The sequence below is a fragment of the Pipra filicauda genome, unplaced genomic scaffold, assembly GCF_003945595.2.
Source record: "Pipra filicauda isolate LSUMZ 115617 unplaced genomic scaffold, ASM394559v2 scaffold5_size6683894_pilon, whole genome shotgun sequence".
Taxonomy (NCBI): domain Eukaryota; kingdom Metazoa; phylum Chordata; class Aves; order Passeriformes; family Pipridae; genus Pipra; species Pipra filicauda.
The window spans coordinates 852,615-868,274 of NW_024104754.1; the positions used below are offsets into that span (position 1 = coordinate 852,615).

The 15,660-nt window shown below is 36.9% G+C and overlaps 1 protein-coding gene across 1 annotated transcript in view; it reads right to left on the bottom strand.

Annotated features, from left to right (window-relative positions):
* LRP2 (LDL receptor related protein 2) overlaps positions 1-15,660 on the bottom strand; it is a 119,773-nt gene that overhangs the window by 7,092 nt on the left and 97,021 nt on the right. The window contains exons 63-75 of the mRNA XM_039387984.1: positions 15,415-15,552; positions 14,557-14,679; positions 13,498-13,626; positions 11,413-11,544; positions 10,661-10,792; positions 8,850-8,993; positions 7,903-8,068; positions 5,904-6,032; positions 5,008-5,228; positions 4,398-4,574; positions 2,683-2,802; positions 684-774; positions 25-92 (exon numbers count right to left, since the gene is read on the bottom strand). Coding sequence (XP_039243918.1) covers positions 25-92; positions 684-774; positions 2,683-2,802; positions 4,398-4,574; positions 5,008-5,228; positions 5,904-6,032; positions 7,903-8,068; positions 8,850-8,993; positions 10,661-10,792; positions 11,413-11,544; positions 13,498-13,626; positions 14,557-14,679; positions 15,415-15,552 — 1,770 coding nt within the window. The remainder of the gene's footprint in view (positions 1-24; positions 93-683; positions 775-2,682; positions 2,803-4,397; positions 4,575-5,007; positions 5,229-5,903; positions 6,033-7,902; positions 8,069-8,849; positions 8,994-10,660; positions 10,793-11,412; positions 11,545-13,497; positions 13,627-14,556; positions 14,680-15,414; positions 15,553-15,660) is intronic.

Genomic DNA, 15,660 nt, shown 5'->3' on the forward strand with positions numbered 1-15,660 from the left:
GGGTAATATATACTAGAATCTTACTTGTTCCAGGAGGGACTCCTTTTGACAATCCTATTTCACAATAATTCCCAGTGTATCCATAAGAACATCTGTAAACATAAGAAGGACAACTGACTGAATAGCTTTTATGAAGTTTAGGATATCAGTTTTATTATTATATTCTACGTGCCATAGATTTTAACTCCATGTTCAGTAATTATATATTTCACTGACTGCAAATACAGTATGTCTGCTATATTCACAGAATTAAAAGTGGAAATAAAAAGTGCTGAGTCAGAAAACCAGGCACTGAAGTCAAAAGATTTGGTTTCAGTGGAGCATTGGTGGCACCTGCTGGCTGTTCCAAGCTACATTTACTGAGCAGTACTTATCCATTGTTATAGTTTTTTGGTATAGCATTTTATTAGAATCTGCAGTGGTTTGCCTTCCTTTGGGTTTTTGGATTTGGTGCCTTGGGGATTTTTTTCCACAAACTGATGCATTTACATTACTTATTTGTTGATATTTTTATGTATGTGTGTTTTTCCGTGGTTGTTACAAACCAATGTTATGCTGTTATGCTCCGGCAGATGTATGACATGTTCTGAAGTGCGTCCAACACATTTCAAAGAGTTAAGCGTTTTGTGACATTAAATCAGCACAATCTGACCCAGGACTACCCTAACAACATATGGACTTACTTGCATTTTGGGAGACTGCTTTCATCTATATAGCAAGTTCCTCCATTCATGCACCTGCAAGCTGGTGGCATTGTGGGAGGGGATTCAATAGCTGCAAAAGCCAAAAGCCACACATGCATTGGCAAGACATCCTCAACAAAATAAGTACTACCAATAGATCATTTTATTTTTCTCTACAGAACTTGTATATGCAAACTCACTGTCTACTTTTCAGAACTTTTGTTTTCAATAGCACGTGTTTGTTGCTCTTATCTCTATTTTTTCCGCCAAAACAGCTTATTTAAATTGAAGTAAAACCTGTTCTCAGAAAATAACAACTTACTCAGCAGAAAGTAGGCATAGTCAACTCAAGAGCCGTACATCTGCTCCCTTTATTTTGCTCCTACAATACAGCCCACCACCACCCTTCAAACTTCTCCATTCGGAAAGCAGCAATGCTTTATCTGTTTTGTCCATCCAGCCTGCCGGATGTTGCACAGAAAAGGCCACACAGGAATGCATTTACTTATAAGGGAAAGCATGGAATGGAAATGCACATACAGGAGGAGCATTATTCTAATGATTAATTAAGTGAAAAAAAAATAGTATTAGCCTTCAGTAAGGGCTCAGGATATGCTCTCAGAAAAGTGCAGTTAATACAGGAAAAGCTCTGGATCTTAGCCATCAATATAGGCTATAAATTAAGGATGGACTTTGGCAATCTATCTTGCATGGATAAGTTAGATCATAACACTTTTGTACCAAAATTTTTATCAGCCAGAGGTAGAGGAAGTCTGTTGCTACAATGTTCCTTAGAGGTGAAACTCTCTTAAAGTAAATGGAGTACAAAAAAGGCAAATGCAGAGGTTTTACAGGCTGTTTCTCAGCAGCTGCAATATGAAGAAAGGGCCAAATAAACCAAATGTATATAGAAAAGCTATGTTTGGTCAGTACACAGGCAGTTTTCTTAATTCCTACATGTTTTATGTAAATCAGTTTCAGCAAAGAATATCAGTGTCCTCAGAGCAATGAACAGCAATTAGCAAATGCAATCAACAGTGTTATTGATCCCTAATTTAAAAACATATTGCATACTTCCATTCATTATTACATATAATTAGCTCCTCTTTCTGCAGCTCACACCATGTGGCAATAGGAAAAAGCATTAACAATTATTAAGAAAATGTAATTTAGAGGTAAGGTAGTGTAAAAAGTTATGACATTTTCTCTTTGAGTGCAAAAAGAATATAATTCAGAGAATATTAACCATAGGAAAGATGCCAGACATAATGTTATAAATTGTAATATATTAAAGATGTTGCAAAGACAAGTACAAGGACATCTGGCTACCACCCACATCACTGTAAGCTAAGAATGCAGACTCTCAGCCAGAGAGAAATAGAAATCCTGCAGTGTTATGCTCTTTCTTCTCAGTAAAGGCTGAGAAGTTCCATTTGATTGGTGCTCCTAGAAGCACTGTGAGAGCTTTGCTGCAATGCAACAACCAAGCACAAAATTCTAGTTCTTAAAAGGCTTTCCAGAGTATGCTAATTATCTAGAAGTTATCTCTGTCCAAACTCTGAGTTTTGTAAGCTTTAAGTTTCTATTATATTCTATTATACTGATTAAACAACACCTTTTACCAAATAGTAAATAAAATTGTTAAGAATAAGTTGTAAGAAATTCTTAGTTCTGAAATAAGCGCATTTAAAAAAAAGAAAAAAAAAAGAAAATATTTTGGAATTTCAAAACAAAAATCAGAAACCATGACCAATTTTGTAGCTGGGTCTGGTGTGGCTGGAGTAATATACCTATATCCATTTTACAAATGACATGCAAAGAGATTAAAGGAAATGCACAAGATGACCACAAATCAGTGATGACTGAGAATAAAAGCCAGATGTCCTGACTTACCAGTATCTATTAGATCATCCTTCCATATTTCTAATTCAGTAATGCATGTGCATTCCTAAAGAAAAGCTTCTTTTGCTTTCATATCCAGTTTGAGAAATTATTCTACCTGCATCACACTCTGTGCTGCTGCCTTCTATGAACCGAGTTCCTTGAGGACACGAGCAGGTGTACCCTCCTGGTCTCAGCAAGCAGAGATGGCTGCAGACATCTTTACAAGGATTAGGCACTGGAGAAGTGATAAAGACATTTGAAGAGCAATACAGCATAATCCAGAGGTGAGGCAGGGCAATTCCACTGTCAGTAGTGTCAACAATGCACACCAAAAATCTAAACAAGTCTGGATCCAGTTTTTAAAAGAACTGATGTCCAAATATCACATTTGTACCAAAACCTTCTCTCTGCCTTTTCTTACATTCTTAAGGGAGAGACAATGACTGTTGGGAGCCAGTGTAGCACCAAGAAGACACTGAATATCCCCAAGCAACAAGGAGCTTTCTGATTGTGAAAGCTAGAATGCCTTTAATGAGGGGTATGCTGGATGCTCCTCTGGACATTCTCCTCTGTGATTATTGTGGACATGCTATAGCAGGACACCCTGCCTAAGTAGGGGTAAAACAGTTCATACTTTACTTTGCAAAAGTTATCAGTGATCGATGGAGAAGAGGGTTTACACTGCTTTTGGTGCTGACGAATGCTAAAACCAACCTGACTCAACAAATCCCAAAATTAAACCTTCTGAGGCTGTGAAAAACAATGGTGTGGATATGGCAAAGTTACTGATAAAGGAACTGAAAAGTTACAGTACTGATAACTTATCTAAAGGCTGCTGAGCTGGTATAGCTAGTCTAGAAATATATGACTGACAGTCAATCACTTTGTACTATAAAGACACAGTTCCACTTTTTAACAGCAGGGTCTTCCAATGTACTCCTTCTAGGAGTGTGTGTGGAGATTTCTCCTTTGAGTGGAGAGGTCCTTCCAAGTTACTACTCAAGGCTGAGTGAAAAGACTTTTATCCATGGTCATTGGTATGGATAAGCAACATCAAGCTCCACTTTATAATTATTAATCTAGCTTTGAAATTCTTATTTTAATAAATAGTGTTCTATACTAGTAGTTATAGTTATGACTACCTATACTGTATAGTAAATAATTCTGATTAAATTATTTTATTATAATCATTATAACTATTATCATCAATTTAAATAAATATTTTATTCATATTTGGTTTGCCATCCTAAATCCTGCAGGATGAAGTCATATAAAGGCTCAATTATGCCTATATAATCCTTTACACATAAACCATTGACAAGTCCAGGATAAGGACTGGAGCAACCAAACCTAGACTCCTTTCTGAGAAGGAGTTTAGAAAGAAAGGGGGTCCTTTCTGAGCCTTGTGACTCAACGGGAGGGTGTCCTGATAAACTTTACCTGAAGCTTCCATTCTGCCCAGAACCCATGTCAAAGCTGAAATATCCCCCTTGGAGGCAGTATTAAACAGCCAGCACTTTGCCAGAATAAATGCATATTGTAACTGCCATCTCTATGACAACTCCAAGGTGGAGAGGAAAAAGAGAAAGGACAAGGTCATAACTTAGAACTAAGGGACTTGAAAGAGCAGTGTGTGGTGTTCCACTGTTGATTTAATTTTGCATGTGCAGAAAATACTTGCCAGCCTCTATTAATTTTTAGGTTTTCAGAAACTAGTATTATCACATACTGACAGACACATTATCAGAAGATTAATAAGTTCTTTGAATACATCGATACCAACTTGGATCTCATAGCAAAGCAAGGCTCACTGGGATCCTGATTACCCACCTGACTGGTTGTATCTGTGCTGGTGATAGATGCGCACTTGAGTAAGCCAGGGATTCACGGTCAGCACTTTCACTTTTTCTCCATTTCCAAATTTATCTTTCTTCCAGACTTCTCCTCGTTCTTTAGCTATCCAATATAAATGGCCTTCAAAGACATCAAGGCTGTATGGACTGCCTACTTCTCAAAGGAACCAAACAATAGACCGTCAGCAAGCAAATCTCCAGCAGGAGTGACAAAACTGCTGTTCTTCAGCTTAAATATATTATCATTTCATTTTAAGACATTTGCAGCTATATATTTACAACCTTATGTGCCTGACCTCTTCACATCACTGTTCCTGCAGACTACTGAATTATATACTTTAAAAAAGCAAGAAGCCAATTTTCCACATTGTCTTCTATTAGAGTCATGTAAATTACCCTCAGGGAGTCTAGTTACCAGGCATCATGAGCTCTGAACCTGGTGTGCCATTTATCCCTCTACAAAGAAGAAAACACTACCAAGACTTACTCTTCGAAAAGCTCCCAAATCTAGCCCCACTTGTGAAGCCCAAGTGCTTGTTAGCACACATCTTGGTTACTATTACATTAATTGCATTGTAAGTTCTTACCTCCATGTAATACAATGGTTCTATCTGTCCCGTCAGGTCTCATAGATTCAATAATATTTTCTTTAGAATCACTCCAGTAGATCCTATCATTGTTCAAATAATCAATAGAAAGACCTGTTGGCCAGCCAAGGTCTTCAGAGATCAGGGTTTGTCTTTGTTGTCCATCCATCCAAGCACATTCAATCTTCGGCTGCCTTCCCCAATCAGTCCAATACATGAGCCTGAAAGGACAGAACCAGAATTTAATATAGTTCAGAATTTGGTTGCCATGAATATCCTTTGGAGTCTCATGGAAAAGATCAGTTGTGGAACAAAAAGCTGTTCAGCACCCTATGTTTTGCAGATGTTTTTGGGAAGGTCACAGAGAGTTCACTGAACAAGCTTGTTTTAAGTAGAGAAGATAAATACCAAAAGAACATCCATCAGTCACAACAGAGCTGCAGCATCCAGGTAACTTCAGGAAGCCATGCTGCTTTACCCCAACTGAGAGAAGCACATACCACAGTATCTCCTAATCCATCACATAATACTAGTTGTAGCAAGCACAGCTGTTGAATGTACCAGTGCATTTACATTCCTTTCCCCTGCAAAGGAGCCTATGTCTGTATTGCTTGGAGCTGGTAAAGAGACATTCCCATCTATTTCCCTATTTCAGGAGTAACAGAGAAATTTGGTGGGCACACACAGATTCTTATTTGAACTGCCTGGTCTTGTCACCAACACAAGTACCCACGTGAAATCTAATCCAAAATACTTTCCCATGCAAGCTTCGCAACATTATTAAAGAAAAATTCCAGAGAATATTCCCTTAGTCTTTCCTGGAAAAATTACCATTGCAGAAGGTTTTGGGTTTGAAAAGCACTGAAAACAATTCTTTTAAGTCCTGTAATACTTACCCACGTTTTGGATTGACGGCGATAGCTGCTGGTTGATCCAATAGAGAAAAAATAAGCCATTTTCTGTACCGTCCGTCTAATTTTGCCACCTCTATGCGATTAGTCCCTGCATCAGTCCAGTAAAGATGTCTGAATAATGTAAGACACAAAACATTCCAAAAGTAAATAGTTTACACTTGGAAGAGGAATAAAAAAAAATTTAAGAAGAAACAATATATATAACCCAAGCAAAATTCATATAATGAAACTGCACTGATTACATCCAAACTTGTTCAGTTTGGAATATACAGGCCCTAAATATAGGTGAGTTTAGCAAAAGAGATCTATTGGCTCACCAGTTTTTCCCTCTGACAAAGTTTCTGCAGCTGCTTCTGTTACCTGTCAAATAATCTTCACTGAAGGGATACTGAACACTTTTATTGTTACTTTTAAGCAGAAGAGGTGGTTAATAAGCATCTTTCCAGGACGATGGGGTTCATTACCAGTAAAAATTTATTTACCATGTAATTTTCACAGCAGCTCTGAAGGTGTCTGGCTTATTAGTTCACAGTTCCTCTCTAGATTTTTGTCTTATGACAAAGATACTAATAAATAAATTGGTACCACATCAGATGTAAATGCTTTTAGTCCTAATAAACAGGGCACTCAGTCTAATCTTCCTTGAATTTTGTTTATCTTTATCATCATGGCTTTATTATATTTTTGAGCCTAGATAATAAACATTATTATGCACTCACTAATCACACAGTGCCTCCTGATTGAATAAATTATCTGATAACTGGCTTGGGAATATGTGCAGACAATTAAATGTGGTTTTTAAAATAAGTTTCAACATGATCTGAAATCAGTGTAACACTATGTTTGAAGTGCTGAAGGTGCTAGCCTCACCAGGGATCCTTGTGATAGATACCCTTTATCCTTGCTCTCATGACCATTTAGATTTATGAATAGAAACTCAGACACTCCCTTTTGCGCTCAGAGACATTTGGTTTTCTAGGTGGCCTCCAGCTGATGATGCAAACAGCAAAATACTCTGAAGGCTATCCCAGACCTTAATATATCTTTGTCACATTTTAAAACTGCTGGAAGAAAAGAGTGAATTTTTCACTTCTTTTTCGCTATGATTTATACCAGGGACATCCAAAATCTGGCAACAGCATTCAGAAGCTTGACTCATGTCTGTCCATTCAGCTTCAAACAGAATCATAGACTACGCAGACTACATTTCATAGTGCCTATCTACAAGCATCAGGATCCTCTCAACATTATAGCAAATGAACTTCAGCTATGTCTGTCCACCACATCCTTTAAAAGCTACATTGCAAATAAATGATGCCATCAACATCAGAGTCAAACTCCCAAAAGTCATGCCTAACTTTCTCCCAGCTCTTTCCCGAGGTAGTAAATATAAGAAGTGATCTAATATTTCTATGATTAAGTTAAAAAAATTACCATGCTTTAGCCTAAAAAAATCCACAGCCAATAAAACGGAGAAAAAACTCTGTATAAGAACACGATTACAAAAATGTAACTACTTTCTGAGAAAACACATCTATTCATCAAACTTCAGAGCTGTTTCTGTTTTGGGGTTGCTCATATAGTACAAGGTTGGTAAGAAAGGAGCAAAGATAAATTACATTGTGGATTGGGGAGTTTTCCCTTCCAAGAGCAGAAAAAGCTTATTCCCTGGAGCTTACCTAAATTATTGAAGAAGAATCCATCTGACATGAAGGTTGATGTATTAGCACTTTACTGATGCACAACTGATCTGCCAGTTGTAGAGTAAGGCAAGTTTCCTCAGAAAGTATGTGATGCAGTCAGCTGCATGCATGGGACCTATTAACCTGCTGCCTGGGCAAGGACAGTTTACGGAACTACCTTCACACTAGACATCTTCGGAGACAGTTCATAAGGAAGAAAAAAGTGGATTTTGCACTGCCCAATCAAATCCTTGACACATTAAATGTACAGCATTTTTCTAGCTTTTCAGTGCACTTACCTTCCAACCCAGTCAACAGCCAACCCATCAGGACTAACTATGTATTTGAGATTTAAGTCAACTTCCTTTGTAGGATTGTTCCTACTGCTGTCAAATGTGGGCAGATAAGCACGTTTGATGGCTCCAAACTCAGAACCCTGTCCCAGAATGCTGAAGTACACAATACCTTCAAAAAAGATGACAAATGTCTAGTTAATTCCATATTTGTTGAAAATTCTAATCTTTCTGAGGCTCTTATGTGAAGTTACCAGACCCATTTATTTATGAATAACAGAGTCGTTCCTTCATTTAAATTACGTTGTGTTAGTGTGTAAAGTTTTAAGCCATCCATCAAATATAAGATCCACATCTAAAGTCATCTTGATCTAGATTACCAAGAAATATTATGTATCATATTTTTCAACAGTAAAGGATATTAGTTCTGAAGCCTTTACATATGATTTTGAGAGTAATTTAGAGTCTCATAACCCTAAGGAGCAAGTATGGCCCAGGACAGTGGCCCTGGGAAAATGGCAAAGAAAGAGAATCTGAGGAAGAGCCAAAAAATATAAGCTAATACAGGGATCTAGTAGCCATTCCTGCTTAGTATAAGGATTAGTTCTGGCAAGACTTGAGCGAGGTTTGGGGATTTGAAAAGGTAAAAGAAAAGAAGGGGTTAATTTATAATAATCCTCTGTTGCAGCATAATCCTAAAGAGCTACAATTTCATAGCTAAACTCACACTGAAACGAAAGGAAAACCAGAGCAAAATGTATCTAAACTAAATTAAATCATCAAAGGAAACCACACTGATGCTGCAGAATGAGTAGAGGGGAGGGGTAGATTCAACCAAGACCTGGCCAGTTAATCTAGTTTAATTTTGACTTCCAGTGTAAATCAAACACCTACACTGCAGAAATGCATCTTTTTAAACCAACCACTGCATGGTTGAGTATTAACATACTCACTCAGGCCTATCCCTTCAGGGTCCCAATCATAATCCAGAGCTTGGATGCGCTCCTGATTATCGATATAGTCAGAGTACTGTTCTGATGAGATATTGTACCTTCGAATCCGCACATTATCTGGCAGCAGCAACAATGGAGGATTACCTGGGAAATGATCGTGAATTTATTTTCATGTATTTCTCATTTTAGAAAAAGCAGAAGAAAGTCACTTCTAGTCAAGCCTAAACTGGGATTTTCACAAGTCCTATCTGGACAAGAAGAACACAAGGCCACTTCTAAAGCTTCAGAGCTATTCAAACTTCTTGGCTTTGCAAAATTTATTAAAAGCTATTGAAATGCTTAACAGTGTGGATAGTATTATTCTTTTCACCATAGATCTTGTGCAGAGATAATCATTAAGGGATTATTCCTTAAAAATTCTTAAACATTACACTGTTGGCATATCATCACTTTACATTTCAAAAATAGATTGCCACTACACATTATGCACTTCCACTTTCCTCCCTCAAAGTACAGGAAACAATTTTGAAAGTACAAATAAAGTGCCAGTACCCTATGACATGACCTGTCTTGAGTTGTTCTACCTGAAAGTCTTTAAATCTTAATGTCTCCATATTCAGATGAATGTTCTCCTGCCCACAGCTTAATTCGGAGTTAGCCTAATAATGTCCCACCAGGCCCTCACTTATGAGGGCTGTGAGCTTGTACTGCAAAGCGTGGCAGAATTCCAGGCATACATAGAAGTACAACTTCAGGCACAACAAATTTCATTATGTAACCAGCTACAACCATATTATCTTCCATCATTTAGCCTTGAAAACCTGGTGTGCCTAGATGTTTCCTGAATAAATCCTATGAAGGAAGGTTTCAAAGAACTAGATTTCTGACACAGGCATATAAAGAGGCAGCCAGGCAGAAACTCAGGTGCAAATGTCCTTTTGCATTACCAGCCTCATGCTCAGCAGTAAATATTTGCTGAATAAGGCCCCCGGACAGGAAAGCTGGAGACATTGTTTTCTCATAGCATTTTTCACAATACAAATAATTTTTAAGTTTCAAAATCTCCAGTAGCATGCAGGTTTGGTCACAGGCATTATGTTCTGAAGATTTTACTATTTCACTAGGCACACCATATTTCTATCATTTATCTGTTAAAGCTGTTAAAGTGTAAATACTTTTCTAAATACAGTATTGTTTCTGTTTTATATAACACTGTCACTTTTTTCCTATCACCTCTTTATTTTTATTATTACTATTCTATTACTATTATTTTCTGAATCAACTCTACCTATTCAAAGACTGCCACACACTGTAGTCATTGCACTGAGGTATGATAAAAAGCCAATGATTGATGTTAAACATTGGCCAAAGTCCTTCTATTTGTGTGCATCAGTCCATGAACAACGAATGGCAATCTGTCATCAAACTGTCTTTGATTTGTACCAGCTTAATGCAATTTTTTCTGGTGCACTATTTTGTTGAGAAAACCTAAACTTCACAAATAGGCAACATTAATTTCTTTCTGATGACAACCACAGGATAACTGGTTTTTGTCTGCAGAAAACTTCAGGAGAAAGGAAGGCAGGTATCCAAATCAAGGTATTATTTGTAATGTTTACAACTGGAAGGAGAGATGAGCACTTTTTTTCCTGATTATGCAATAGGTGGAACACACAGATGCTACTATCTTACAGAAAAAGGACTGGTTTTCATTATCCCCTTCCTACAAAAGAGAGGATTATACTCATTAAGTTGCTATATTCCACTTGCTCTTTACAGGTAGCAATCAATCTTGCTATCAGTTAACATACCATTAGCTGCACACTGTTTCCCTTGTTGATCACCCACAGACCTGAAGCCATCTGCACAGAAACATTCATAGCTTCCTTTGGAATTCTTGCAGTCCTGGGTGCATGTTCCAAAGATCTCACACTCGTTGATATCTAAACACAAGTAGAGAAAAGATTCCTAGAGCTTTCTTTCTTGTTTAGCCTGAAGGAGGCTCATCGGGGACCTCATGACCCTCCACAACCACCTGAGAGGAAGTTGCAGTGGGGGGGGGGGCCGGTCTCCTCTACATGCCTGCAGTGAGAGGACCAGAGCAAATGGCCTTAAACTGAGAGAGGAGAATAAATGGCCTTAAGCTGAGACAGGAGAGACTCAGATTAGGTATTAGAAAATTTTCACTGTTAGGGTGGTCAGGCACTGGAATAGGTTGCCCAGGGAGGTTGTGGAGTCACCATCCCTGGAGGTGTTTAGGAGGCATCTGGATCAAACCCCATCAAATTTCTGTCCCTAGGACAAAACCTATATGCTGTAGAGCAAAAACATGTATCTACAGCCACCAAAAGCTTAAAACAAGTCTGAACTGTGGAGCCAGTTCTTTGTTGAATGAGGCCTGCGTGTTAGAAAACATGATTCAGCAGCAAAACTTTTCAGGAAGCATCTGCTAAATGTATAAAAATCCTGTTAAGATGTGAAAATGGATGGTCACAATAGAATCACGAAGTGACAGGTCACGGAACACTTATCAGTGAGAAGACATTTATAAGATTGAAAATACCATCACAGGAGTTTCGGTTAGTTTCACTGGCCTTGTACCCTGGCCTACAGGAACAGATAAAGCCTCCTTCATTCAGGTTGGTACAATTATGTTCACAGATATTTTCCGCACAAGTTCGCTCTGTTCCGGGATCTGGGGGGAAAAAAAAAAAAAAGAAAGCATATTATGCAATTATAACCAAAAAATGAAGTGATATGGGGAAGGTATAACAATTTTTATCATTACTGTAATTGAAAATAGTTTTCAAGTAGACAAAGTTAGCTTTCCTTCCTTTTTTCTAACTAAAATTAGAAGAGAATGGTAACCACTGGTCAAGAGGGTTGTCAACTAAGCAGTGAACAGGGTCAGGATAAAGAGCCATAACCATTAAAGCTCACCTTCCATAACAGAAATTACATTCTACATTACCACCAATCTGCAGCAACTGCAGAATTTCTTGTTCATGCCATACCTAACCTAAAGTCAGCACGGGTCATTGCACAGAATGCACTGCCCTTTCAAACATGCCTATAATGGAAAAGCCAAGTCAGCGATAATAGATAGTCTGTAACAGATAATGAAAATTATACTCTTCCCAAAGTACATGTAGAATTCTATTGATTCTGACATACTGTATATATGCACAAAATACTTGAGTATTTTTACTCAATACTTTGAGTATCTGTTATATAAGGAGAAAAGATAAATAATATGTTCAATGACAGATCATGAGGAAAAGATACAGATGTACAGCAAAAACATTACATTAAGCTGATTATCTCCTTTATACATTCACATTCCACTGCTGACTAATTTAAGTTTAAACAGCTCAATTTCACATATATGTGTAGAAGCATAAATTACTTGTACACATATACACACATATATACTGTTTTTTCTATAGCAGGTATTTGATGTTGGGAAGGCTCTGAATGTTACCATCCGACCTGCATTCACATCCACCCCCAAACAGTACAGTGCTGACTGCCAGAAGGTGTCTGTTTCACAGCATTTATACTTTCATATTTTCCTGAAGTCATTGCATTAGGTTATATTACCTAAAGACCATTGGGATGGTAAGTGAAACAGAAAAACCAGCTGCTTCAAAATAGACTGTACTATAGGTTTCCAAGTTATTTGTGTTCTGCAAGTCTGCTGGATTGCAAATCACCCGTGCAGCATTTGGCACACTTTCACTTGAAGCCATCACAGCCTGACAAATTGAAATTGCAAGTACATGCTCATATTATCATTGTTTACATTGATATAAAAAGTTAGGAGTTTTTGTTTCCAGATTCCATGGAATAATCTCTCTTCCTTCAAAGTTCAAGTCAAAGCTTTTGCGTCTAAATGGTTGCTAGTAAATTTATAATACATAGTTAATAAAAGCTGTACAGGGGATTCAAGAAGGCAGTCAGGCCCATGACTGCCTGTCCTTATAGAATTCTGTGGTCATGTCTTTAAAAAGGAAATAGAAGCATCTCAATATACTTTTAACAGGGCTAGAGCAATGTATACCAGTTCAGAGTCTCCCATGAATAATTCCACAGGTTGGCCTATTGCAATTACGATTGAAACAGCTGGATGTTCTTGCCTCTGTAATACAATTCATTTTAAAACAAGATCAAAAAAAAAGATAAACTCCTTTTTTTTTGGTGATACATAAATACCCTAAGCCTAAAAAAGACTGTTCAGAGAACTGATTTTCATAGAATCATACAACCATCTAGGTTGGAAAAGACCTTTAAGATCACCAAGTTGTACCATAAACCTAACATTGCTAAGCCCCACTAAACCATGTCCCTAAGTGCCACATCTACATATTTTTGTACAGACATGTACAAAATAATGAAAACAAAAAAGAATTAAACCAGAATGAATTAAAATAATGAAAGAATGAAAATAGAAAAAGATTAAAACCAGAAAATATTATCATTGGGTAATCCTAGCACAGGCTAATTAAAAAAAAAATAAAATAATTCACATAGGCTAATTAAAAAGGAATACTTCTTAGTATGCTGTTCAAGAAGATGTATTGTTACCAGTTTCAGAAATTTTTATTTCAATAGCATTGCAATTTTATGTTCTACTGATATTATTACTTACTGCAGCCCATTTCATCAAAATGGTCTCCACAGTCATCATAATTGTCACAGACATAATGCAGAGGAATGCAATTTCCATTATTGCATTTGAATTCTTCAGTTGTACACGGTCTTGGTGTCGGTTCTCTACCTACAGCCAAGAAGAGAAACTTTTCTCTGTCACAGTTTCAGCTACAAAGTACCAAGAGACAGCACTATTCCACATTGCTAATGGGGAAGCTGATACAATCTGGTAAAACAATGATTAGAGTGACTTTGAAAGGCTGTAGTAAAGCTAAAACCATAACAAGGACATAAACCTCCTGACTTCTAGTCACATTCCTGAACTGAAAGAAGTTCCACTATTTTATTAAAAAGACAGAAGGAAAATTCTTCTTTTTAATAGTTGATTAAACTTTCTTTTAAATAATGCAAGCCTATTAATATCTTTTAGTGATATACTTCATACATCTACTGGAGACTTCATGAGATTACTGAGATACTAGTAATCTATTAACTTCTAGAATTTTGTGCCATAAAGTCAGCAAATAATATCATTAACCAACTAAGAATATGATTAAATTTGATAATGTAAAAATCGACATAGTCAATGAGAACTACATAAGATATCTGAGGGCAAAAACCAATTGAATATTATCAGAGCTTCTGCAGAGTGTGGACCTAAATATCAACACTATTAATATGTGCATAACAGTGCCACAAATTCAGAAGTAGCCATTCCTTTATTTTATCCATCCCATCCTAATTTTATGATACAGCCAGACTTTTTCTTCTTCCTCATTTTAAGTGGAGTTCATAGTAAGATGATAAAATTTAGCTGCTGGCTCATATTAAAATACAATATTGTTTTGAAAATCATTATCTTTACTTTTCAGACAAATGTTTGCAGATTTTTGCTACTTGTACAGAGAGCCATAAGTACTTAGTACCAATAACAATAGTTTAAATTATTTCATACTATTGCTTTCATAACTTATGTTTAATTTTGACATTTCTTTGGTATTAAATATTAATCACATCACAATTACTGAATTTGATGCTCAATTTTGTGTAAACATACAGTGTTCCTCTTTCTCGTCACTTCCATCTCCACAGTCATCCTCCTGGTTGCACAGCTCATGACTGTATATACAGCGATTGTTTTCACATCGGAAGCGGAACGGAGATTCACAAGCAATATCCACTGAAATCAGAGATCAAGTCAATCACACTTTGATACTTGATGCCATTGAGACACAAGTTATTTCAGTCACTTTTATCTGGTAACATTTATATGCTTTGTATATTTCAAAAGGTGAGAAGGCATTCAGACCCAAAAGGATATTTTCTTTTGGTGACTGTATGTTAGGACATTACACATTTTTTTGTCAGAAGACAGTACATCATCTTTGGCCAAAGGCATATTCTCTACTACATATAACACTGAAGTTTCTGGATTTGTTCATGAAGTATAGTGACTGAAAATCCAACATGCTATTAGTGGCTATATAGTGTACAACTGACAAAACCTGTTCAAGTAGCACTTCCAATAACTAATTGTTGGAGCTGAAGTCAGGACTCCTCAACCATTACTTACAAAGACACCGTGACAATACCGATAGCTTTAAAAGCTCAGCACCTTTGAGAATATACATCAACTGAATTAATCTTTAATTTCAAATTGATCTTCTTATTTTAGATAACCAACTGCAAAATGTGAAACAGTGTCCTTATCTCTTTGCTATGCTTCTCCCTACTTTTATAACCACATATACAAATATCTGCAAAAGCAGTGAGAAACACATTGTTGGAGGATGAAGTGAACTTGCATATGAAGTTCTCATCCCCAAAAATTAAAATTTATTTTTTAATTGTTCTGTCTATTGTAGGTAGATTTATTCAGCATATTGTTCATTTTAGTATAATTTCTCTCTCTTACAGCAAAGGTGAAGTTCTTCATCAGAGTCATCTCCACAGTCATTATCACCATCACATTTCCAGTATGGCTGGATACAGACGTGGTTTTTACATTCAAACAGCGTGGGCGGACAGTACGTACCATTAGGATACCGTGTTGCTGAAGAAAGGAAAATGATTAGGACATTTGCATTTACAATAAAAATGTTATGTTTTCCTGAAAAATATTCAGCCCAATCCTATGTTATTTTTAAAAGCCCTTCTCTCC